This window comes from Haliotis rufescens, unplaced genomic scaffold, assembly GCF_023055435.1.
Source record: "Haliotis rufescens isolate VD_foot unplaced genomic scaffold, xgHalRufe1.0.p SCAF_1, whole genome shotgun sequence".
In the NCBI taxonomy this organism is placed as follows: domain Eukaryota; kingdom Metazoa; phylum Mollusca; class Gastropoda; order Lepetellida; family Haliotidae; genus Haliotis; species Haliotis rufescens.
In genome coordinates, this window is record NW_025963779.1 from 14,890,322 (window position 1) to 14,918,182 (window position 27,861).

Sequence of the window (27,861 nt, forward strand, 5' to 3'; positions counted from 1 at the left end):
TTCTGTATTAACTATTGCGTTTATTCACATTCATTGGCGCCGCCCCCCGATGGCGTGGCACAGCTGACCGCCTCGTTGCTGCCGGTGTGGTCGTCATCGGGATGGCGAAAGGCGTCGAGGTTGACGACATCCTTGATGTTGATGGCGTCTGGTCTGCCTGCTGCTGAGTCGCTTGGAGTGCTTGGAGGTTTGCAGAGATCGTAAAACGAGATGCGCGATGCGACAGTGGAAGTATCCATGTTTTATAGTCCAACCCGCAGGAGCATCCATTTGATTTCAAGGGGATGGGGTGGGAGGGGGGGTGGTGGAGGAGCTTGATTAAGGTTTGAGATTAGTTTACTTTACACAGACATTTGACTCCTCGACAATACAATACCCACTTTCTGTAAGAAAAAGGCACACAACTGTTTTAAGTAAAACAGGGGATATGCGGCCTGAGAGACCTGCGGGGCCAATCCAAGAGACTTGAAAAATGAAAACATGTTGGCTGGAAAAAATCGGTGGAAGTAATCGCTAGAGGTATAGAACTATGGAGGTTTGCAGAGATCGTAAAACGAGATGCGCGATGCGACAGTGGAAGTATCCATGTTTTATAGTCCAACCCGCAGGAGCATCCATTTGATTTCAAGGGGATGGGGTGGGAGGGGGGGGGGGGGGGGGGGTCGGGTGGTGGAGGAGCTTGATTAAGGTTTGAGATTAGTTTACTTTACACAGACATTTGACTCCTCGACAATACAATACCCACTTTCTGTAAGAAAAAGGCACACAACTGTTTTAAGTAAAACAGGGGATATGCGGCCTGAGAGACCTGCGGGGCCAATCCAAGAGACTTGAAAAATGAAAACATGTTGGCTGGAAAAAATCGGTGGAAGTAATCGCTAGAGGTATAGAACTATGGAGGTTTGCAGAGATCGTAAAACGAGATGCGCGATGCGACAGTGGAAGTATCCATGTTTTATAGTCCAACCCGCAGGAGCATCCATTTGATTTCAAGGGGGGGGTGGTGGAGGAGCTTGATTAAGGTTTGAGATTAGTTTACTTTACACAGACATTTGACTCCTCGACAATACAATACCCACTTTCTGTAAGAAAAAGGCACACAACTGTTTTAAGTAAAACAGGGGATATGCGGCCTGAGAGACCTGCGGGGCCAATCCAAGAGACTTGAAAAATGAAAACATGTTGGCTGGAAAAAATCGGTGGAAGTAATCGCTAGAGGTATAGAACTATGGAGGTTTGCAGAGATCGTAAAACGAGATGCGCGATGCGACAGTGGAAGTTTCCATGTTTTATAGTCCAACCCGCAGGAGCATCCATTTGATGTCAAGGGGGGGGGGGGGGGTCGGGTGGTGGAGGAGCTTGATTAAGGTTTGAGATTAGTTTACTTTACACAGACATTTGACTCCTCGATAATACAATACCCACTTACTGTAAGAAAAAGGCACACAACTGTTTTAAGTAAAACAGGGGATATGCGGCCTGAGAGACCTGCGGGGCCAATCCAAGAGACTTGAAAAATGAAAACATGTTGGCTGGAAAAAATCGGTGGAAGTAATCGCTAGAGGTATAGAACTATGGAGGTTTGCAGAGATCGTAAAACGAGATGCGCGATGCGACAGTGGAAGTATCCATGTTTTATAGTCCAACCCGCAGGAGCATCCATTTTACACAGACATTGAGGGGGGGGGGGGGGGGGGCGGCTAAGACCGGTACCATTCCTCACATTGGTGGACCGCCTCTGTGGAATAGTGGTAGAGCGTCTGTCCGGAGAGCGGAAGGTCGTGGGTTCGATCCCAGGCGGGGTCATACCAAAAGGCGTTACAAGATGGTACTTGTTGTTACCCTGTCTGGCGCTCAGCATTAAGGGGCTAAAACAAGGACTGGCCGTCTCGGAGTCAGTAAACAGTGTCTGAGTGGGGTATTCATGTTAAACTGCAGCATGGTACATGTATATGCATTGATGCTAAACTTGTTCCTTACATCTTTGGACCCGTGAAGATTCCGGGGTAGAATAGGTCTTCAGCAACCCATGCTTGTCGTAAAAGGCGACTAACGGGATCGGGTGGTCAGGCTCGCTGACTTGGTTGAGACATGTCATCGATCCCAATTGCGTGGATCGATGCTCATGATAGCAATCACTGGATTGTCTGGTCCAGACTCGATTATTTACAGACCGCCGTCATATAGCTGGAATATTGCTGAGTGCGGCGTTAAACAACCAACCAACCAACCTTACATCTTTACTTTACTTGCAAAATAAAATAATCTTGAATTAAAATGAAGGTAATATGTTCGCATTAGACGCGATGATCATACACACGCATACGTACAATATAGGAATTGGTAATCACAAGCGAATGTATCTTCCTCAGTTTCCTTTCAGACCTTTCAGTTACATGTACATGTTTGTCTCTGACACCGATGGAAGGACTAAATTTTCCTGTCAAGTGAGTATTGTTTTACCCCGCTTTTAGCAATATTATAGCATCACGGCGGGGGACACCAGAAATGGGGTTTTCAGACATGGTACCCATGTGGGGAATCAAACCCGGGTCTTTGGCGTGACGAGTAAACGCTATAGCCATTGGACTACCTCACCGTCCCTTTTTCAAGTCTAGAATGAGACCTTGTAATAATAATACTTGTCCTGTGGGGAAACTTATATCAGTCCGTAATTATAAACTGTCATAGATCTGTTATCAGAGACCCGTGAAGATCTGGGGTAGAATAGGTCTTCAGTAACCCATGCTTGCCGTAAAAGGTGACTATGCTTGTCGTAAAAGGCGACTAACGGGATCGGGTGGTCAGGCTCGCTGACTTGGTTGATGCATGTCATCGATCCCAATTGCGTGGATCGATGCTCATGATATTAATCACTGGATTGTCTGGTCCAGACTCGATTATTTATAGACCGCCGTCATATAGCTGGAATATTGCTGAGTGCGGCGTTAAACAACAAACAAACCAACCGTTATCAGACGAAGCGAACCTTTAGAGCAAGGTGTATGTAACTTCTGCGCGCACGCACATGCATCTCTTGCCATGAACTTATACATCTGTCTTTCTTCCATTCATTCGCGTTCATCTTTCATGGAATAAGGGGATACTTAGTAGTGATTCAGAGTAGTATGTGCCGAATGTCCTGAAAAGATAGTTTTGTTGAAAATTGATATTGTTATGCGCTTAAAACAGCGACCAAAAATATATTCTGTGACAAACAAATCCCCACAGCCACCACCCACCACAACTAACCTCTCCCCGAAAAGGCTTCACATTTGAGCGTCTTTAATTTGATATACGGCATATGAGTGTAAATATATCTCCCTTATCCAATGGAAGACCGTGAGAGTAGTGACAATGTAGGTCAATACGGATTGTTAATATCTGACCTTTGCATATTTCAACATGTCACTAACCGTGTGATGAATGGTTCAAGTATCAGCTGCGGGTGACCTTAACATAATCTGAATTAACAAGAAGTGAACAGTTTATACAACGTGATTGCGTGTTGCAAGCGTATCACGGGACGCACTGTTTGCGACCTCTGGACAACGTGTGTGTTGTTGCGAAAGCTTTTATCTGTACCCGTTGTAGGCGTCATCGTACTCGAGATCTATACACTGACCTAGCTCAGCTTCATTTGGTTAGCGTGAACCTTCTCCTGCTATGACGTCCGGTAACACATTTTTATTTTGCCTAGTGCTGAGTTTTCTTCAACGTTTCGCTGGGGGATCAGGTAAGCACCCACTACCCAACACGTTTACGATACATGTAAAGTATACCATCTAACGTTATGAAATCTTATCGTCCAACAGAAAGATGATATTGACTGGGGAGTTGATGCAGAGAAACATGCCTGAGGTAGTTATTGTACAGTTTATCATCAAGAAACTGGAAGAAGGGGTTTTCAAAACATTTATTTTTTGTTCAGATATCATTAACGAAGATTTATCATTGTTGTGGATCGAGAACTTTCCCTCCCATGACTGTGTGGTTGTTTGTTGTTTGATACCGCGGTCTGTAAAGAATCGAGATTGAACAAGGCAATCCAGTGATTGACATCATGAGCATCGATCTACGTAATTTGGAAACGGTGACATGCATCAACCAGTCTGATCCCGTTAAACGCCTCATGCTACAAGTCATGGGCTGCTGAAGACCAATTGTAACCCGGATTTTCACGGGGGACAAGGAATACTAACGTCACAAAGGGGTGTATTTATATTGACATATGCGTTTTTGTTTTCACGTTAAGGAGTTTGTAGTATTACAATATTCGATTATAAAAATACATGTAAGCGATACATTAGTGAGTGATTCTGTGCCGCTTTTAGCAATAGTCCAGCAATATCACGGCGGGGGGACACCAAAAATAGGCTTCACACTTTGTACCCATGTGGAAAACCGAACCCGGGTCTTTGGCGTGAAGTGCGAACGCTTTAACCACAAGATTATCCCACCGCCCCAAGCAATTTAGGATATCCGGAATTCCACCTTTTTATGGAGCATAATTTCGTAACTATTGGTCTGTAAACGAATTTATTTTTGTAAAAAGTACGAATTATAACAAGCATGGAAATAAGAGTTTATAAATTGCGTTGTGTATTTTACACAATTCATTTTACGAGTATGGCATTAGATCAAATATAAAATGATAATAAGTCCCCGCAATTTCACACATAGATTTTTTAATATCTGTATCCGAATGCCAATAACGACTAAATGTTGACAGATGATATACAAATGTATATATATACATTAATACTATTTATTTTACAGAATGTTCAGGAAACCTGACCGCTACCACAAATGACAAAACCCTGACGTCACCGAATTATCCAAAACCATACTCCAGGTTCTTTGCTCTCTAAAATAATCCACATAAATGTTTAATGATAATTAGGACTAAAAACGAAATCGAATGTATAAATATTCCTTAAATGTTTGAATTACTGATGTACTTTAATCGCCCTTCATGAAACGAGTCGTCAGGCGGGAGGATACCAGAAAAGTACCCATGTTGAAAATCAAACTCGAGATCACGGCGTGACGAGTGAACGTCTCGGCCAATACATGTACCTCACCGCCAAATGTGTCGTCAATATATACTGAACCGCAAAAGAAACGTCACCATGGATAGATCTATGAGAAACCTTATTTGTCCAAACACTGTAAACATACGTTGAGAGATATTAAAAAGATGAAACTTGGCAAAACTGATCATCAAGGTTGAATTTTAGAGTCAGATGTTCTTAAAGTAAAACAACACTAGTCTCTGAACAAATGCCATCACAAGTCAGTATCTCGTGTATCCGCCATGTGCATTGATGACTGCCGTGCAACGTCGATACATGGAATGAGACTGTCTGTCTCTGTGTGTGTGTCTCTCTCTCTCTCTGTGTCTCTCTCTGTGTGTCTCTCTCTGTCTCTCTATCTCTCTCGATGTCCGCATGTGTCGCTGGTGTGTCCCCATGGTCTGTCGAGCAGTTTCCGCAGCAGTAACAAAGCGATCTTGAAGATGCTGTCGCACAATCTGGCGATCCTGACGTCGGGTAGTGACCCTTGGTCTTCCACTACGTGGTCGGTCATCTGTAGTGTTGGTGGTCTGGTACCGTTGCTGGAGCCTGTATATGGTCCTTACGTGGACTTGAAATGCATTGACTACTTGCCGGGCGGTTTGTAAAGCTTGCAATCGTCCAAGGGCTTGGTGTCGCTGATTTCATGTCAATCTTGGCATGTGGTGGCAATTCAATAACGAACGAATGTTATCCGATCTGGGTGGATTTTTATAGGGCAAGAAATGGGGGTACGCATGTGCATTTCAATTTGCACGGAACTCACGTGCATCGGGTTACCATGGCCGTTTCCGTGATGCGTTTGGTCGATCGGTTTTATTGTCATCTGCTTTGTTTTTTTATCATCAAATTTCATTTTTCCGGACAAGGTCGTGTTAAATTTTAGAAATTGACAAAAATTACCCAAATATTTAAATGACAACTTTTCATGCAATGTTACTTGGGGTGACGTTTCTTTTGCAGTTCAGTATGGTTAGGAGTGAAAAAAATATGTTTGTTGTACTCGGACTAAGTGCCAACGACGAGTGTCGTGAACGTAAATAATTTTCTCATCTGTTTATTTGCATTTGAAGTAATCTCCATTGTGTGTGGACAATCACAGCTGCGCAGAGCAACCACACGGTCATAATACAGATATCATCTTCTGATATTCAAGCAAGCGACGATTGCAATGCTGACTCAGTGACAGTTTACAATGGAAACGCTCCAATAGGTATTTTAACATTTTTGTTTTGTGTGTTTGCTTGTTGTTTAACGCCGCATTCAGCAATATTCCAGCTGTATGACGGAATCCTGTACATAATCGGAGCTGGACAAGACAATCTAGTGATTGATACTATGAACAACTAGCCATGCCGTCGGGGTAAGCCCATAGATTCATCATGGGGCAATGAAGCTGTTCAATCGCCCGTTTTCATTTCACGATCACTATATCATTTTTTTTTAAAGAAGGTCATTGAAATTTGCGGTTTGTTTTTACATGAAAAAACATGATAATCAATAATAATGTATTTTTTATGTTTCCCCATTACCCAACTTCAATCTTTGTCTTTTACCGGGTTCACAATAATACGTCCATATGTTTCAGATGTTGCCATGTTTCGAGTAAAATTATTTGCCTGAATGCTTTTATCCAATCCCGGACCTGTATTAAAAGCAATGTCAAGATAATTATGTCAACCTTCCAGCCTGTGATACAATTATATTGATCAAACACACAGCAAACTTACTGTCAAACCGCTAATATAACAAATTTACCCCCGGCGCTGTGGTAGATAAGTATATTTATATTAAGATTGAGTGAGTGAGCATGGTTTTACGCCGCTTTTAGCAATATTCCAGCAATATCACGGCGGGGGACACCAGAAATGGGCTTCACACATTGTACCTCTGTCGGGAATCGAACCCGGGTCTTCGGCGTAACGAGCGAACGCTATAACCACTAGGCTACCCGACCGCCCCATTTATATTAAGAAAGTTTATGACCGTTACAGTAATTTTTGATAGCTGTGATACTAAAATATAATATTAAATAGACAAGGTAAATATATATTTACTTGCATGGAGTACAACATTTAGTTTGTTCCAATATTTTACAACACGTATACCTCAATACATTACATCTTACAATGTCCTATCTAAAACTGAAGGTGCATTGGCTGAAACATCTCGAAATGTTTATGTATGGGCGTTAAGAACTCATTTTTCACGTCGATTCAAAAATTCGATTCTCATCATTGTAAGGTACAGCGCGTGTCAATCATTGTCGTTCTGCTTGTGGAATATGTTTATTATGGATTATTTTACTTTGTTCAGCATCCCAAGTACTTGGCACCTTCTGCAAGACCTTCACTCCAAAGTACCAGAGTGGTTTAAATCAGGCGCTCGTTGTGTTTAAAACAGACGAGTCTATTGTTAAGAAGGGATTTCGATTGACCTACAGATCGGTTCCACGTAAGCAATGTATTAAGTCTTTGTTGTTCCTAACTCTATATTAATCTGATTCCATTCATTCAATAATAACAGATAATAGAAACTTAAATATTCGTGTGTATTTATGAAGGAACAGAATCAAAGCAGATCGTTGTAATTTGTTTATAATGAATTATTTTTCAGAATCCGAATGCTTTCCTCAACGAATTGCCGATGGCATCATGCCATATTACATCGTTTCACCAGGCTACCCGAATGCTTACTTCAAGTACGTAGTTTATTTGCTTTCATGTACCATTTTATAGGGTAAAAAAGACAAAGGGAGGCCGTAAGTCAGTTTGATTTACCCCGCTTCAAACTTTATCTTACTTATGTCATGACAAGCCAGCTTCATGTGCTAGGAAAGTGGTGAGACAGCGTTGGTTCAGTCTGAAGCGCCGTAATTCGCTGTGACGTCAGTATGTCTAGCAATGTCGTGTTTTGGTTGAACTGCAGATTCACTTTGCTACGGTGGCCCATAAGGGACATGATGTCTGTTTTTCAATATTTTGACATTTCACTTACTGTTATCATAACCTTTGGTAAATTAACACAATTTGTCATACAAATGTGATAAATTATGTTTAAAAACAGCCGAAAACATGGAAAATGTACTTTCAAGTAGCTATTGAATCGCTGAAATGTGAAGCGAAAATGTCAAAAACTAAAATGAAAATAATAATGAATATTTCCAGCGCGGGGGAAACTATTTACACCGGGGTGAAAAGTATTTTGACCTTTTCGTTTTTGTTTTTGACATTTTCATTTTAGTTTTAGCGATTCAATATCTACTTTATGCATGATTTATCACACATTTGTATGACAAATCGTGTTAATTTGCCAAAGGCTATGATAACAGTAAGTGAAATGTCAAAATATTGAAAAACAGACTTCATGTCCCTTATGGGCCACCGTACTTTGCAAATGAGTCACATGACATTCTAAATGCTGATAGCTTCTGAAGTGACATATCTCTTTCAGCGTGTACAATTCTATAGAGGGGGCGCGGGTGGCCCTGTCGCTTAAGGCGCCGCGATTCGCTGTGAAGAGTTGCGTCCCTTGGGCACGCAAGAAACCTATGATTGTGGGTTCGAATCCCGGTTATGTTTCTAGGTTTGTCAGCACTTTACCCATGCTCGTGGGTTTCACCGAAGTGGTAAACGTTTGAGGCCTGCATCACTTCGGGCTCTCTTCTCACATTATAAACTGACACACCGCGATATAACTGTAACACTGTTAAAAGCGGCGTTAAACCAAACTCACTCACTCACTTGCAATTTTATTCTATAGTGATCAATGCTATCGTGATCCAGAAAGTGGCGTTTATCAATTCGGCTTTAAAATTAAATGATATGTTAAGATTTACTGCGGACTGGAAAGTATATGTGGATATACATGTAACTATGCCATTTCTTTTGACAGGTATTTTCTCCGAGACACCAATATCTGGTAGACATCGGCCACTCCGCCAATGAAACGTTTCGATCTCGTAATATGTAACCCTGGATTTACGGGATATATGTATGTGTACATGTGTGTTATCTTTTAAGCAACTTAAACTGCAACTGGGAGATTCTAACACTGTTGGACGGCATTGAACTGGATGTTGTGTCATCAGATGTAGAAGGCCCTTATCCTGCTTGTGGACATGACGTTGTTACTGTCTACTCAGGTAAGTATTGACCACATGTGTGTATGTGATAACTGGTCTCATTGAAGGAACGAGCCACGTCACACACTGTCTGGGTGCGATGAGTGAGTGAGTGAGTGAGTATGGTTTTACGCCGCTTTTAGCAATATTCCAGCAATATCACGGCGGGGGACACCAGAAATGGGCTTCACACATTGTACCCATGTCGGGAATCGAACCCGGGTCTTCGGCGTGACGAGCGAACGCTTTAACCACTAGGCTACCCGACCGCCCTCTGGGTGCGATGACACACTATGTCGCGTTGTACATAGTTTTTTTACCATGAGGGTGAATGTTGAATGCTGAATGCTGCTGTATCAGTGTGTGGAATACAACCCGGCTTCGCAACTTCGCAATATGCTTCTGGTGAGGTGATCAGGTTACTGGCAATATGGAAAGTTCAGGAAAACGTTCAGGAGAAGCTCTGGAAGTCAACAAGTGCAACCGTGTGCTCACATGGTGGCTGCCATACTCTTTTGTTCTAAAACATGGAATTGGAAGCGGAATGGGATCCTAATGAATAATGCAAAAACCTGGATTTGGCATGCAACAACCGAAATATGAATAGGAAATATTTTAAGGCTTTCTGACACCTAATAAATGCATTCATGTATGTTTGTAGAATTTAGAGTTCCCACAGACCATCAGCTGGGTCAATTCTGTGGTAGCACAAGCAACACAACCACGTTTGTTACACCTACGCCTGGCATGACGGTAAACTTCACAACGAACAGTGCTGTAGTAAAACGTGGCTTCAGGCTGCGCTACCAGAGCTTCTCGGGGACAGGTAGGTAACTGCTACTTACAACAAGTGAGATATGGCTGAGATACTGCCGATGTGACGTAAAACTTTAACTCACTCACTCACTCACTCAACAAGTGAGAGAGTGTGAGTAAGCAGTATTTCAGTTATCATGGTGTCAGCTTGAGGGGTGTGGAAAGTCACAAACACATACAAAGGCAAGTCAATTGTTCATTTAAAAAAACACGTATACATATGGTCAAGTCAACGTAGGGAATTTCATCGGACAAGTTTTGTCACTGATGTGTCAAATTTGGACATGTCCTCCACATGTTTACCATAAAACCTTTTGAAAGCCTTACTGTGGCCTTGAATGTTGTAACCTTGATCAAACAACTTCTGAACAAGATTTGTATGACGCTCTTTGAAATCTTGGAAGAAAGAGCATGCTCGATTTCATGCTCGATTTTATATCTAAGTTGCGAAATGTAAACACCGAACACAGTGAGAACATCTGAGATTTAAACCCAAGAACTTTCGTTTCTTGGACACCGCACAGTCAATTCCGCCGCCTTAGACGACAGGGCCACCCGTGTACTCACACTGCATTGAAAACTTGGTTTAAACCAATAAATGTTAAGTCCTGGGCCCACTAGCACAAAGTGATCTTAGCGCTACGACTATCATAAGCCTATGTTAACGATCATCTTAGCGCTAAGATCGCTTTGTGCAAGCGGGCCCAGATATGCAAAACTCGGATATATTTAAGAACGCGTATTGCACTTGTGTACAGTTCTACAATGTTTTTGCATTTCCTTTATTTTCAGGACCAACGACACCACCGCCGCCGCCGCTTCCCTGCGGCAACTCTAGCTACACCGTCGCTACAACTTCAACAAAACATTTTCTGATATCCCCAGGATACCCTCACGGCTACAGCGGGTTCGTTTTTTACGTGGGGCCGCTTTTGCGTAAATCTTGGAATTAAAATATATTAAGGTTGTTCCTGTCGCATCTTGGTAATTCTCACATTCCAATATTTACAAGATTTCGTTAAATTGTCTCTATTCGTCAATTATCTATTGAGCGCTAAGAAATGATCCTCGGTGAGTCAGTTGGGTTTAACACGCTTTTAACAGTATTCCAGTTATTTCACGGCTTGTCAGCTTTGATGTGAGGAAAGCCCGAAGTGATGCAGATCTGACATCTTCCACTTTGGTGAACACCATAAGCACCCGTATGGTGCTGACAAACCTGGAAACATAATTGGGGCGAACCTGGATTCGAACGAACAATCACAGGTTTCTGACGTGCCCAAGGGACGCAACTCTACACAGCGCATTGCGGTTCCTCTGACAACTTGGCCACCCATGCCCCCAGTAATCAAACATTGAACTAGTCAGCCGGCCCCAGCGACGCTATCAGACAGTGTACCGAACTTCCGCCGATATACCCGGTAGACAGGCGGTATCAACATGTAGTGGTTTAGCTGAGAAATGCAGTAACGCCGTAACGAGATTTAGCCGCGACCATACTAAACAGTCAGTTACAGGGCCGAAGATATCTTTATATTTTATTTATAAAATCTTTGAATATGATAGTATTAAAATTGTACGGAACAGATCTTAATTTGTTGATCCAAGGATTGTACGGAACACCGCCATGGTACTATCATTGTCGTGGAGGTATATAAGGAAACAATTTGCAGATCCACAATGCTTGCTATTTAAACCGACACGTGTTGCTTACTGTTATTTAATTTCATCTGTCAATTTACTCCATCAAAATTACATGTCAAATTCAAAATACTTATCCATTTAAATACTTATCTTGAGATTAATTGTTAAGTGAGTGAGTTGGGTTTAACGCCGCTTCAGTATTCCAGTTATATCGCGGCGTGTCACCTTAATGTGGAAGGAAAGCCCGAAGTGATGCAGGTCTCAGACGTTTACCACTTCGGTGAAACCCACGAGCACGGGTATGGTGCTGACAAACCTGGAACCATAATTGGGGCGAACCGAGATTCGAACCTCTTAATCATAGGTTTCTGGCGTGCCCAAGGGACGCAACTCTGCACAGCGAATCGCGGCGCCTTAGACGACTGGGCCATCCTTGCCCCCTAATTGTTAGGTTCTCTTTGGATTGTCAATATATGTGTCATTTGTGTTTCTTGACAGGAGAGAGAACTGTTCCTACACCATCATCGGGCCACCCAACACCATGATCCACGTCAAGGTTACAGATTCTAGCCTTTCATCGGGGTCGTTGTGTGAAGGAGTCTACGTAAAGGCTTATGATGGTGAGAGTTTAACCCACAACGTTGCGGCCTGTATTTCAGATGTGCTAAGAAACGATCATTGCATGTAATTAACTTACCTATTCTAACATGTGTTATATATCTTTAACCAAGATAATAAAATGTCAAAACCAGAAACTAACCAGTCTCGATCCCCATGATGACGTGTACAAATGGCTATCAAACGGATGAGGGGATACGGTGTCCGCAGTTGGCCAATATATTTAGGTCATCAGGGCTCACTTGCACAAAGCGATCTTAGCGCTAAGGTGATCGTAACTCCTATACTTTAACGTAGGCTTACGATAGTCTTTGCGCTAATATCGCTTTGTGCAAGTGGTCCCCGGGATATAATGGTGTACAGATTTTCAGAGCGCTATAATGATTTGTAGAGAATCTTTAGTTGCAGAACAGCGCTATTAATCCCACATTACATACTGGCAGACTGTTCCAACGGTTTGATCGGTGGACACCAGTAGTGACAAACAGAAATATTCATGAACGATGAACGGACAGAGAAACTAGTATTCGTACCCCGACGGTTTAAACGTTTTCTTATGTCTACATTCACTATAACTGTTACTTGCACAATATTGGCTAATTGTTTTTATGTCATTGAGGTTTAAACTTAAAAGCTATAGTTTTCTACCCTGGTGCTGTCCATCACCATGTCGGCGCGCCAAGTTGCCTTCAGTGATCCTCAATATCCTTGGTTTGTCAACATCACATATGTGTTCGTGGAATTCACAAACAAATGTCATATTGCTTTTATATTTATCGAACATTAAATAAGTTATCGGGAATTGACTGACACACACTTAAATGTACTATTAACCCTTATGTCACTCGTCATTGTTCAAAGGCATGTGTTTTCGTTTCGTTATCACAGGGGACACGTTGGTGACAGTGTGGTGCTCCAAGCAAAGACCGGAATTCCAGACACAAAACAATGAACTGAACTTGAGATTCGCGACAGATGGCTCAACACCGTATAAAGGCTTTAATCTTACATACTTTGCCACATCAGGTAAACCCAGGGCCCAGCTATACATACCACAACGTTCAACGAACTGGAGTTTTGTTTCTTCTTCTTTTTTCATTATGTGGATGCAGTTGTTAGTTGTTAGTTTTGGGGTGTTTTTTTTTAGTTTGTTGTTGGGTTTTGTTTTTTGGGTTGGTTTTTTTGGTTTTTGGTTTTTGGTTTTGGGTTTTTTTTTTGGTTTTTTGTTTGTTTGTTGTTTTTTTGTTTGGGTGGGTTTTTTTGGGTAGGGGCGGGGGGAGGGCCTAGATTACTTTGTTTATGTTTCGGGTTGGGGGTAGTGGTATTTTTGTTATTTGGAGGGGGGGGGGGTGTGTTGGGGGTGTTATTAATTCCATATCTGTTCTTATTACGTGTACTTTTTATAACCCATACCATCAGAACAACATCTCACTGGATAAACTAAACTGCCAAGCAGACGAAAGTAAATGTATGCACCCACGTTTGAAAGTGGCTAAAATGAAACAAACAAGAAATGGTTAGTCGATGATGATGTATTTGATACGAGTATCAAACATTTGTAATTGTCTTTGCCATGTCTAATTTCCAAGTGTATGCGTTCTTGTGCCTGGCATATGTTCCACTTATGAAGTCACCCTTCTGCCATGATGTTGCTAGAATATGTTTAAATGCGGCGTAAAACAGCACTCCTTCCTTGTTGAGATTCTACATTATCTATACCAACGTTCCCAACAGGGCAAATACTGTGTCCCCGAAAACGTATTGATACCTATAAAAGCCCCTCTTCCAAGCTATCAAAGATCACACTCCCTATATTCACACATAACCTGTACTTTTTTCCAGATCCGTACAAATGCGAAAATCAGTTAGTAGCTACAAGGGCGATACAACTTTTCTCATCACCAAATTTCCCGCTTCAGTATCAGAAGTATGATGTTTTTAATGATTTTGACATTAACAGTTTTTGCAACCAACATTTATAAGTTCCACCCTGTTTCTTCGCATACATAAGTATAATGCTATTAATAACAAAATGCATAAATCTAAGCGAATAATTGTCCATGTTTCATTGATTAATACTTATTAATGTGTGACACACTTTTCTTGCTTCCATCGTCGTATATCACGGCATATTGCTATAAATACGACGAAACCAGACTCACTCGCTGGAATTGATTCAATCTAATGAATACTTTAACTCTCTTTCAGCAACGAGGACTGCATCTGGGCGATATCAACATCTGAGAAAAACATAAAGCTTACCGTTGAGCTTTTGAGGCTGCAGGGAGGAACTGGTTGCCCATATGATTATGTAGCAATTTATGATGGTGAGAGTGTTTCACAATCAACACACCCGGTTTTGTTTTTACTTCAATCAACACACCCGGTTTTGTTTTTACTTCAATCAACACACCCGGTTTTGTTTTTACTTCAATCAACACACCCGGTTTTGTTTTTACTTCAATCAACACGCCCGGTTTTGTTTTTACTTCAATCAACACACCCGGTTTTGTTTTTACTTCACTTCTAAATTTCGACATTGATGCGTGAACGACCAAATATATCCTATTTCACTGATCATTTGTACAATATTATTTCTTGGTGGGGACTGCATGTTTGCTTAAGTTAGGTAAGACGCTAAAAGGGAACCAGAATATGCATGACTATGGCCCCGTTCAACAAAGCGAACATAAGGCCACGACTGGCGCAGGTCTATGTATAAGAGTTACGTTCGTCTTAGCGCTACGTCCGCTTTGTGGAACAGGGCACAGGCTTCGAACTCATACTTTCTAACTTACAACTGCTTATTACCCAGCACAAATGAGATTCGTCGATTTCGAAGATGGATGAAAAATATTCTTTTTGTTGGCATTCTTTAAATCCAAATGGCACTCTTGAACATCTTAATAAGTGTCCCGTGCTACAATTAAAAAAGAAAATATCCCTGTGATCTGTACTGTATAACAACTCATACAGCGAGAACCTTACGTTGTTTTGTGAAGACTCTTGTTCAGTTCTTGCGTGATATAACCAGAGTTTATTCCGCCACCGTGGTCTAATGGTAGAGCGTCCGCCCGGAGAGCGGAAGGTCCGGGGTTCGATGCCCAGCCGCGTCATACCAAAAGACGTTAAAAGATGGTACTTGTTGTTACCCTGTCTGGCGCTCGGCATTAAGGGGCTAAAACAAGGACTGGTCGGCTCGGAGTCAGTATACTGTGTCTGAGTGGGTTATTCATGTTAAACTGCGGCATGGTATCTCAGTGTGCTAGCACTATAAATCGGCATCAGTCCGGACTAGACAAGCAGCCACACACACACAAATACACGTGCATGCACGTCGGTCGCTATATAAGTGCAATAATTTTGGACGCGACGTTAAACCCCATTTCACCTTACCTCACCAGAGTTTATTCCCGAATTAGGAGGCGACTAATACGATCGGGTGGTCAGGTTCGCTGACTTGATTGATGCATGTCATCAAATCCAAATGGCCTATATCGATCTTCAAGATGTCAACCACTGGATTGTCTGGTCCATTCTCGATATTTACAGACCACCGCCATACAGCTGGATTATTGCTGACTGCGGCGTTAAACAACGTACGCAATTCGTGAATAGGTGGCCGATACTTATGGTTTATGTTATTGATTTATGATGATACATGGAACTGGCATGTCTACAGGTTCCACGACTTCGAGCCTGGTCATTGGCAGACTCTGTTTCATGGATACACCAACTCTAACAAGCTCCGGATCAGATGTTCTTGTGCGTTTCCACTCCGACGATTCCCTTTCTTTTACCGGATTTCAGATGAGCTACACTGGTGGAAGTTACTCAAGTAGGTTGATTTGTGGTATTGCGAACTCAATTCTATTAGGGCTGGGGCGGGTAACTCGGGTGGGTCCTGAGTAGGACCCGGGTACCCACAGGACTACCAGGACCCGTGGTTAGTCACTTGACATAATGTTTAATGACAAACACTAATTGGAGCTCAGTGGTTACACTACAAGTCGCTAATGTTCCCATTGCTTTATAATGATGCACACATTCCTTTTGACTTGTATATGTTTGAGTAAAGATAAAGCTTCAGTCAACTTCAGTGTACGCATGATTTGATCGTTTCATAAAAGACCATATACCTATTATATGGTCTCTGGTTTCATACATGTATCTAAACAGTGTTTGCCAGGGCTACAGTTACACTATTCCCAATTAGACATTGTGTTCTCAACTCTTGAGACCTACAGTGGGTACCCGGGTAGGGTCGGGTAATAGGGGGTTGGGTACCGGGTAGTACATTTGGACTCGTCCCAGCCCTACATTCTATATGTTCATAGGGTATTCACGCTTGCTTCACTTACATAGCTACGCTCATGCGTGTGTGTGATGCTGCTTGTACTAGTCCGGACTAATGCCGGATTGACAGTGCAAGCCTACGGAGACACCATGCCGCAGTTTATCATGGATTCCCATTCAGATATTAAAGTGACTCCGAGACGGCCAGACCTTGTTTTATGCCATTTAGGCATTGTAAAAACAAGTACCATATTTTGGTATGACATGGTCAAGAGATCGACCCGCCGAAATTCTTCATGTACACGATAAGCCTACAAGTGTTAATAAAACACGGGGGTATTATTCACACACATAACAATTGAATGGAGTACAGTAAACTACGGTTATAACGAACTCAAAGGGACTACTAATTTTAGTTCGTTATAACCGTAATTCGTTATAAGCATATATACAGCATTACTACAGCATGTAGTCGGGACTAAAAAGTTAGTTCGTCATATCAGCCAGTTCGTTTTAAGCGTGTTCGTTATAACCGTAGTTTACTGTACATGTATATATATTTCAAAATATATTTAACCTTTACAAATATGTATTAATATATCCATCAGTCTGTGGCGACAACAACCTCATCGCTCCAATCTTCGGTGCCAGTCATATCAAATCGCCAAGATATCCAAATAATTACCCAAGGTAATATTTTAGTTGATCATGATGTGCATGTATGCATTCTAAAATGGATAGAATTATCATAAAACGGTCCACACATGAACAGGCAATGCTAGGGTCTCTGTATTTTGATAATGCCCTCATTGTGCGTGATTGAGTGAGTGCCTGACTGTATCGACTGGCGTGATTGAGTGAGTGTCTGACTGCATCAATTGGCGTGATTGAGTGATTGCCTGACTCTATCGACTAACGTGATTGAATATTTGCCTCACTGTATAGACTAGCGTGATTGAGTGATTGCCTAACTGTATAGACTGGCGTATATGAGTGCCTGACTCTTTCGACTGGAGTGATTGAGTGAGTGCCTGACTGTATCGACACGCGTGATTGAGTGATTGCCTAACTGTATAGACTGGCGTATGTGAGTGCCTGACTCTATCGACTGGAGTGATTGAGTGAGTGCCTGACTGTATCGACTGGCGTGATTGAGTGAGTTCCTGACTGTATAGACTGGCGTGATTGAGTGAGTGCGTGCCTGACTGTATCGACAGGCGTGATTGAGTGAGTGCCTGACTGTATCGACTGGCGTGATTGAGTGAGTGCCTAAATGTATAGACTGGCGTGATTGAATGAGTGCCTCACTGAAAAGACTTGCGTGATTGAATGATTGACTGACCGTATCGACTGGCGTGATTGAGTGATTGAGTGATTGCCTAACTGTATAGACAGGCGTGATAGAGTGAGTGCAAGCCTGACTGTATCGACAGGCGTGATTGAGTGAGTGCCTGACTGTATCGACAGGCGTGATTGAGTGAGTGCCTTAATGTATAGACTAGCGTGATTGAGTGAGTGCCTGACTGTATCGACTGACGTGATTGAGTGAGTGCCTGACTGTATCGACTGGCGTGATTGAGTGAGTGCCTGACTGTATCGACAGGCGTGATTGAGTGAGTGCCTGACTGTATCGACTGGCGTGATAGAGTGAGTGGCTGACTGTATCGACTGACGTGATTGAGTGAGTGCCTCTCTGTATATACTGGCATGAGTGAGTGCGTGCCTGACTGTATCGACAGGCGTGATTGAGTGAGTGCCTTAATGTATAGACCGGCGTGATTGAGTGAGTGCCTGACTGTATCGACTGACGTGATTGAGTGAGTGCCTGACTGTATCGACTGGCGTGATTGAGTGAGTGCCTGACTGTATCGACAGGCGTGATTGAGTGAGTGCCTGACTGTATCGACAGGCGTGATAGAGTGAGTGCCTGACTGTATCGACTGGCGTGATTAAGTGAGTGCCTGACTGTATCGACAGGCGTGATTGAGTGAGTGCCTGACTGTGTCGACTGGCGTGATAGAGTGAGTGCCTGACTGTATAGACAGGCGTGATTGAGTGAGTGCCTGACTGTATCGACAGGCGTGATAGAGTGAGTGCCTGACTGTATCGACTGGCGTGATAGAGTGAGTGCCTGACTGTATCGACAGGCGTGATTGAGTGAGTGCCTGACTGTATCGACAGGCGTGATAGAGTGAGTGCCTGACTGTATCGACTGGCGTGATTAAGTGAGTGCCTGACTGTATCGACAGGCGTGATTGAGTGCGTGCCTGACTGTATCGACAGGCGTGATAGAGTGAGTGCCTGACTGTATCGACTGACGTGATTGAGTGAGTGCCTGACTGTATCGACAGGCGTGATAGAGTGAGTGCCTGACTGTATCGACTGGCGTGATAGAGTGAGTGCCTGACTGTATCGACAGGCGTGATAGAGTGAGTGCCTGACTGTATCGACTGGCGTGATAGAATGAGTGCCTGACTGTATCGACTGACGTGATTGAGTGAGTGCCTCTCTGTATATACTGGCATGAGTGAGTGCGTGCCTGACTGTATCGACAGGCGTGATTGAGTGAGTGCCTGACTGTATCGACTAGCGTGATTAAGTGAGTGGCTGACTGTATCGACAGGCGTGATTGAGTGAGTGCCTAAATGTATAGACAGGCGTGATAGTGAGTTTCGACTGTATCGACTAGCGTGATTGAGTGAGTCCCTGACTGTATCGACAGGCGTGATTGAGTGAGTGCCTGACTGTATCGACTGACGTGATTGAGTGAGTGCCTCTCTGTATATACTGGCGTGAGTGAGTGCGTGCCTAAATGTATATACAGGCGTGGTAGAGTAAGTGCCTAAATGTATAGACAGGCGTGATTGAGTGAGTGCCTAAATGTATAGACAGGCGTGATAGAGTAAGTGCCTAAATGTATAGACTGGCGTGATTGAATGAGTGCCTAAATGTATAGACAGGCGTGGTAGAGTAAGTGCCTAAATGTATAGACTGGCGTGAGTGAGTGAGTGCCTAAATGTATAGACAGGCGTGGTAGAGTAAGTGCCTAAATGTATAGACAGGCGTGATTGAGTGAGTGCCTAAATGTATAGACAGGCGTGGTAGAGTAAGTGCCTAAATGTATAGACAGGCGTGATTGAGTGAGTGCCTAAATGTATAGACAGGCGTGATTGAGTGAGTGCCTAAATGTATAGACTGGCGTGATTGAGTGAGTGCCTAAATGTATAGACTGGCGTGATTGAGTGAGTGCCTAAATGTATAGACTGGCGTGATTGAGTGAGTGCCTAAATGTATAGACTGGCGTGATTGAGTGAGTGCCTAAATGTATAGACAGGCGTGATAGAGTAAGTGCCTAAATGTATAGACAGGCGTGATTGAGTGAGTGCCTAAATGTATAGACTGGCGTGATTGAGTGAGTGCCTAAATGTATAGACAGGCGTGATAGAGTAAGTGCCTAAATGTATAGACAGGCGTGATTGAGTGAGTGCCTGACTGTATCGACAGGCGTGATTGAGTGAGTGCCTAAATGTATAGACAGGCGTGATTGAGTGAGTGCCTAAATGTATAGACAGGCGTGATTGAGTGAGTGCCTAAATGTATAGACAGGCGTGATAGAGTAAGTGCCTAAATGTATAGACAGGCGTGATTGAGTGAGTGCCTAAATGTATAGACAGGCGTGATTGAGTGAGTGCCTAAATGTATAGACAGGCGTGATTGAGTGAGTGCCTAAATGTATAGACTGGCGTGATAGAGTAAGTGCCTAAATGTATAGACAGGCGTGATTGAGTGAGTGCCTAAATGTATAGACAGGCGTGATTGAGTGAGTGCCTAAATGTATAGACTGGCGTGATTGAGTGAGTGCCTAAATGTATAGACTGGCGTGATTGAGTGAGTGCCTAAATGTATAGACAGGCGTGATTGAGTGAGTGCCTAAATGTATAGACAGGCGTGATAGAGTAAGTGCCTAAATGTATAGACAGGCGTGATTGAGTGAGTGCCTAAATGTATAGACTGGAGTGATTGAGTGAGTGCCTAAATGTATAGACAGGCGTGATTGAGTGAGTGCCTAAATGTATAGACAGGCGTGATAGAGTAAGTGCCTAAATGTATAGACAGGCGTGATTGAGTGAGTGCCTAAATGTATAGACAGGCGTGGTAGAGTAAGTGCCTAAATGTATAGACTGGCGTGATTGAGTGAGTGCCTAAATGTATAGACAGGCGTGGTAGAGTAAGTGCCTAAATGTATAGACAGGCGTGATTGAGTGAGTGCCTAAATGTATAGACTGGCGTGATTGAGTGAGTGCCTAAATGTATAGACAGGCGTGATAGAGTAAGTGCCTAAATGTATAGACAGGCGTGGTAGAGTAAGTGCCTAAATGTATAGACAGGCGTGATTGAGTGAGTGCCTAAATGTATAGACTGGCGTGATTGAGTGAGTGCCTAAATGTATAGACAGGCGTGATTGAGTGAGTGCCTAAATGTATAGACTGGCGTGATTGAGTGAGTGCCTAAATGTATAGACAGGCGTGATTGAGTGAGTGCCTAAATGTATAGACAGGCGTGATTGAGTGAGTGCCTAAATGTATAGACTGGCGTGATTGAGTGAGTGCCTAAATGTATAGACAGGCGTGATAGAGTAAGTGCCTAAATGTATAGACAGGCGTGATTGAGTGAGTGCCTAAATGTATAGACTGGCGTGATTGAGTGAGTGCCTAAATGTATAGACAGGCGTGATTGAGTGAGTGCCTAAATGTATAGACTGGCGTGATTGAGTGAGTGCCTAAATGTATAGACAGGCGTGATTGAGTGAGTGCCTAAATGTATAGACAGGCGTGATTGAGTGAGTGCCTAAATGTATAGACTGGCGTGATAGAGTAAGTGCCTAAATGTATAGACAGGCGTGATTGAGTGAGTGCCTAAATGTATAGACTGGCGTGATTGAGTGAGTGCCTAAATGTATAGACAGGCGTGATTGAGTGAGTGCCTAAATGTATAGACTGGCGTGATTGAGTGAGTGCCTAAATGTATAGACAGGCGTGATTGAGTGAGTGCCTAAATGTATAGACTGGCGTGATAGAGTAAGTGCCTAAATGTATAGACAGGCGTGATTGAGTGAGTGCCTAAATGTATAGACAGGCGTGATTGAGTGAGTGCCTAAATGTATAGACAGGCGTGATTGAGTGAGTGCCTAAATGTATAGACTGGCGTGATTGAGTGAGTGCCTAAATGTATAGACAGGCGTGATTGAGTGAGTGCCTAAATGTATAGACTGGCGTGATAGAGTAAGTGCCTAAATGTATAGACAGGCGTGATTGAGTGAGTGCCTAAATGTATAGACTGGCGTGATTGAGTGAGTGCCTAAATGTATAGACAGGCGTGATTGAGTGAGTGCCTAAATGTATAGACTGGCGTGATTGAGTGAGTGCCTAAATGTATAGACAGGCGTGATTGAGTGAGTGCCTAAATGTATAGACTGGCGTGATAGAGTAAGTGCCTAAATGTATAGACAGGCGTGATTGAGTGAGTGCCTAAATGTATAGACAGGCGTGATTGAGTGAGTGCCTAAATGTATAGACAGGCGTGATTGAGTGAGTGCCTAAATGTATAGACTGGAGTGATTGAGTGAGTGCCTAAATGTATAGACAGGCGTGATTGAGTGAGTGCCTAAATGTATAGACAGGCGTGATAGAGTAAGTGCCTAAATGTATAGACTGGCGTGATTGAATGAGTGCCTCACTAAAGAGGCGTGTGATTGAATGATTGACTGACCGTATCGACTGGCGTGATTGAGTGATTGCCTAACTGTATAGACTGGCATGTGTGAGTGCCTGACTCTATCGACTGGCGTGATTGAATGATTGCCTGACTGTATCGACTGAGGTGATTGAGTGATTGCCTAACTGTATAGACTGGCGTATATGAGTGGGAAAGGAAATGTTCACGGTGCCTATTGAATAAGGCAAGGCCAGTTCAACCAGTTATGGCTCCTTTGCCGAAAATGAGAATGGGAGTTTCACTTCGAGGCTTTACACAAACTGGGGTAGATTATGCTGGGCCATTCGTGACCGTTCAGGGTCGAGGTAAACATCGACAGAAGCGTTACCTCTGTCTGTTTACATGCTTGTCGACCAGAGCCGTTCATTTGGAAATGGCCTATGGATTGGATGCAGACTCTTTTCTAAATGCCTTTTATCGGATGATTAACAGAAGAGGTCTTCCTGAGTTGGTAGTATCTGATAATGGTACCAACTTCGTTGGTTCGGTCAAGGAATTGAAGGAGCTGTTCCTACTCCTTGATGATGATGCAGTGAGACGTTCACTTGCAAACAAAGGGATCAAATGGCGTTTCAATCCTCCTCATGCATCACATTTTGGAGGGGTGTTTGAATCCAAGATAAAAGCTGCTAAGCGTGCCATTTTTTCAATCCTTAGTGCCGGTGATGTCACAGATGAAGAGTTGATGACAGCTTTCACTGGAGCAGAGGCTCTTATCAACTCTCGTCCGTTGACGTACCAATCTGCTCATCCACAAGACAGTACACCTCTCACGCCAAATCACTTCGTACATGGCCAGAATGGTGGTGTGTTCGCACCTAAGACACAGCTGACACAACAAAATTCAATCCACGCAAACGGTGGAGAAGAATTCAAGAATTGGTTCGTCACTTTTGGCACCGGTGGATGAAAGAATGGCTTCCAAGCCTCAACACCAGAAGAAAATGGCACACTCCTCAGAGGGATTTACAAGTTGGAGATGTTGTCTTAGTAATATCTCCCGACACGCCCCGTGGAAACTGGCAACTTGGCAGAATATTGAAGGTCTATCCAGGAAAAGATAGCCATGTTCGTGTCGTTGATATTAAGACAAGACAGTCAGTAATGAAAAGACCAGCAAACAAAGTATGTCCACTGGAATGGGCTTCTTCGAGTGAAACAAATCGACTTGCGTGATTGAGTGAGTGCCTCACTGTATAGACTGGCGTGATTTAGTGATTGCCTAAGAACGCATTGGCGATATGTGTATTGAATTTCGTGCATATATTCAGAAGCATATAGCAGAGATTACAAATGGTGGATGAATCGAACAAACAGGCAAGATGCAGGCCTTACCCTTGCAACGTTTTGGTGCACATATTTCAATGCCGGTGTCAGCACCGATCATTGTACTGTCAATCATCGCACCAACATTTACAACGTCAACCAATTTTCAGAAATTGAAGTTCGAAAATTTCACAAAATGGCCTCCCTCCGATGTTGGCGGAGTCGAAGGCCAAGGTTGAATGAGTTCACGCAAGTTATTGTGACGTAAACTATTGCAGGTGACGTAAATTATTGCAGGTGACGTACTTCTGGACCAGCTCCACACTGACATGTAGTTGTTTGTTACGACATGGACATGCTAAATGCAAATTCTATCCCCGTGTGTGTGTGTGTGTGTGTGTGTGTGTGTGTGTGTGTGTGTGTGTGTGTGTTTGTGTGTGTGTGTGTGTGTGTGTGTGTGCGCGCGTGTGTGCGTGTGCGTGTGTGTGCGTGTGTGTGTGTGTGCGTGTGTGTGCGCGCGTGTGTGTGTGTGTGTGTGTGCGTGTGTGTGTGTGTCTCTCTGTCTCTGTCTCTGTCTCTGTCTCATTACAATATAGTACAATCATTCATGTGTATATACACTCCTCATATTAGATTATGATTAAATTTATTTCTATGTTACCGTGTATCGTCGACCACCCCCATGTGGTAATGTGAAAGTGATTCTTTGTTATCATTTATATGTGTTGCAATTTTGTATCTCTCTTTACAGCTATACAGATTGTGTATGGGTAATCCACACTGTCAACGAAGATTTTGTTATAACCCTTGGCGCTCAAAACTCCTCTATTGAGTACAGCAACGGTTGTATCAAAGATTATGTGGAAGTCTTCGATGGTAAACGCAATATATATAATAGTGACAAAACCCTTTCCATGATCATTGGCACCATTGTCCGATTCCGCCTGTGCAGGTATCATCAGCATGTTTTATGGATCATTCAAAAATTGCGATGATAACTCGTCTTTGCGAAAAGGCATAAACGCACGCAAAGGCAAGGCAAGTATTCACCTTAAGCAATACGGGAACATTGGTACAAGTCAAAATTGCATCGGATTTCATGTTGGTCACTAATGTGTCAAATTTGAAAATGTCCGCCACATGTCTACCACAAAACATTTTGAAGACCTTTCTGCGACATTGTATCATGTAACCCTGACAAAGAATTGTTGACCAAGAGTTGTATGACGCGCTTTGAAATATTCGTAGAAATAGCATTCCCGATTGGTCCTAAAACGTTGTGAAATGTAGACACCAAAGGCTGAATCTGGGGCAATAATTCTCCAGATGAAGGGAACTTTGACTTTGGTCTTTGAGGATAGGAAACAAACCAATAGATCGATATATGGTGCCTTATCTATCTCCTATGTTATGTACGAAGGTTATCTGCTGCATGACATTCTGGAACCAATGGCCACCGATCTTATTTATTCCGGTTATTTGTGGCTTGTACTTTTTTGACAGTGATTTATTTGATTTTGGGAAAGGTAAATGGCTTTTTTAAATCTTTCATATCTATTTCATATATTTTGTTTATACATGAACTTAATCTGTGCTACATTGCTAACTGTTTAACAGTCCTTTGGTGGAAGACTTTTAATACTGTGTATGGTACGTAATTAACGTATTGTCATCGCTTTGCATGATCCTATAGAAATGAATCACAGGTTATAAAAGAACTCCTGCCAGGAGGTATTAAATGTAGGAAACCAATGCAGATATGCTTTTCAGAAGACAACGAGTCATACACAACGACTGGATGTATTCTATGCACACACAATTCCACTCACCATATTTCTGTTGCTCCAGGTGCAAGTACTTCGTCACCATCACTGGGGAAATTTTGCGGGACTCAGAAACCACTGTATCAAAGCTCTGGAAGCTATATGACAGTAAAGTTCCATTCGAATGGTGTCAGCAATGACAAGGGATTCTACATATTATACAGTGCTTATCCATCATCCTCGTGTACGTATTTATGCGATAGTTGTTTAACGCCGCACTCATAAATATTCCAGTTGTTTGAAAGAGATGACATGTCATTATACGAGAGTGAGTGAGTGTGATATGGGAGGAATGCCCGAATTGTCGCAAAATGTTAACCACCTTTGATGCGTAAGAGCACGGACATAATCAGGGCGAATTATTCATTAATAATTAATGAATTACATTATTCTAGGATTCGAACCCACAATCTTATGTCTCTGGTACGCCTTAGGAACGCAGTTCTGCACTAAGACGACAGGACCACCCTTCGGACAGGACCATTTCCATATCTAATCGGAACTAAATAATTAGCTACGAAGGATAAACGTCAAGGATAGACGATTCATTGTTATAAGTTGCGTCCCTTGGCCGTGTCAGGATCCGCTACCCATGGTTCGAATTCTAGATTCGATACTATGATACTATTTGCATGTCATTAGTTCACCAATGCTCAAAGATTTCACGAAAGTGGACAACACCTACGTACTGCGTTACTATGGGTTTCTCCTCCATAACGGCTGATGCGCGTATACGGAAGCGTAGTAGGGCCACGGTGAATTTTATTTTGTCTAAGAATTTCCCACGTAGGACTTCGTATCTCCTAAGTAGGACTTCGTATCTCCTACGTAGGACTTACTATCTCGTAGGAGATAGTAAGTCCTACGTAGGAGATACGAAGTCCTACGTAGGACTTACTTAGACAAAAGAAAATTCACCGTGGCCCTACTACGTTTCCGTATACTTACTATCTCCTACGTAGGACTAAGTATGGCCTAGAATCACTACAGGAGATAGTAAGTCCTACGTAGGAGATACGAAGTCCTACGTAGGAGATAGTGATTCTAGGCCATACTTAGTCCTACGTAGGAGATAGTAAGTCCTACGTAGGACATAGTAAGTCTGAGTTATTCTAGGCCATACTAAGTCCTACGTAGGAGATTGTAAGTCCTACGAAGGAGATATTAGGTCCTACGTAGGAGATAATAAGTCCTACGTAAAAGATAATAAGTCCTACGTAGGAGATAGTGATTCTAGGCCATACTTAGTCCTACAAAGGATATAGTAAGTCTTACGTAGGAGATACTGAGTCCTACGTAAAAGATAATAAGTCCTACGGAGGAGATGCTTTGACAAAAAAATCACCGTTGCCCTACTACGCTTCCGTACGCGTATGATTTACGTAGAGAAAGTATGGATCTGATTAAATTTTACATTTTATTAACAGCATCAAACATAGGAGTAATAGCTGGTGGGAGTGTCGGCGGAGTGGTCTTCCTGGTTGGTGTGGTCGCCGGTGGGTGTTTCTTCAGACGGAGAAGACTGAGACTGATGCCACAAAGACTTGTTGAAGAACGTTAGTTGCTATTTAAACACAATGCCATTTAGAAAGTGGTCAAATGTAACATATAATATATTCGGGATAACACTTTCTTAGTAAAGTAAAGATTCTCGTACTTTTTTGGGTTGAGTCCCATCCGGGATTCGAACACACTGGCTGAGTGGGTTAGATCGCCGATTTTGTGTGCTGGCGATTAGGTGCCTCACACTGGCAGTGTGGGTTCGAATCCCGGATGGGACTCAACCCAAAAATCTGTATTTTACTAAGAAAGTGTTATCTCAAATTTAACTTTTGTTATATTAGTTACTCTTGTTTTCATTCGTATTTCTAATATCATTACGTGCGCATTTTGAACCGGTATGTGAACCCCGGTCGAAGGGAGGCAACTCTACGCTCCACTGTGTACGAGTCTCATAAACATAAGCTCTTATTTCACGATATCTTATATCTCTGCGGGACGATCTGAGGGCTCCTCTATAAGTGGTCACGTCAGGTTCTCATCAGCCAATCAGCGCTGAGGTTTCAAAATTCATGGCACGACTGAGCAAAGCCTTACACAAGCACACATGTATATGAAGTCGGTCTGTCGAAAACGAAGATAATCGAGGAAATCCGAATGCAAAAACAATATAACGTTTGTATTACGTTTGTCCCAGTATCAATGGTGTAAATACAGTTTTAAATTCTAAACATGTAATTATAAATGCTGAGATTGACCCCTGAAAACATAGAATCGTTATTTTGTGAATCAGAATTTACCTGATGGTGTTATACATTAAAGTACTCACGGAAATGGAAAAAAACTGTTTTTCTCAATTTTAAAAATCGACACAAAGTGTTACGTAGCTGTAAATACGAAATAACAAAACAACTCGAAATGTACT

The 27,861-nt window shown here is 42.6% G+C and overlaps 1 protein-coding gene across 1 annotated transcript; it reads left to right on the forward strand.

The window, feature by feature from the left end:
• Window positions 1-3,488: 3,488 nt before the first annotated feature.
• LOC124148961 (dorsal-ventral patterning tolloid-like protein 1) lies at window positions 3,489-27,112 on the forward strand. The gene is made up of 17 exons (XM_046520260.2): window positions 3,489-3,736; window positions 4,780-4,855; window positions 6,149-6,288; window positions 7,392-7,529; window positions 7,692-7,776; window positions 9,098-9,219; window positions 9,860-10,024; window positions 10,807-10,921; window positions 12,157-12,278; window positions 13,165-13,302; window positions 14,119-14,203; window positions 14,485-14,603; window positions 15,959-16,114; window positions 17,181-17,262; window positions 24,365-24,489; window positions 25,462-25,620; window positions 26,864-27,112. Exons 1-17 carry the CDS (start codon window positions 3,667-3,669, stop codon window positions 26,995-26,997), a joined length of 2,031 nt encoding a protein of 676 aa, XP_046376216.2. The 5' UTR covers window positions 3,489-3,666; the 3' UTR covers window positions 26,998-27,112.
• The last annotated feature ends 749 nt before the right edge of the window (window positions 27,113-27,861 follow it).

What these genes read in the sequence shown, in the direction of transcription:
- LOC124148961 (XM_046520260.2), top strand. Translation starts at nt 3,667, where the DNA reads ATGACGTCCGGTAACACATTTTTATTTTGCCTAGTGCTGAGTTTTCTT. An exon ending in TATCCAAAACCATACTCCAG is followed by an intron (nt 4,856 to 6,148) that starts GTTCTTTGCTCT and finishes TTGCATTTGAAG; the next exon opens with TAATCTCCATTGTGTGTGGA. An exon ending in TACCCGAATGCTTACTTCAA is followed by an intron (nt 7,777 to 9,097) that starts GTACGTAGTTTA and finishes TTATCTTTTAAG; the next exon opens with CAACTTAAACTGCAACTGGG.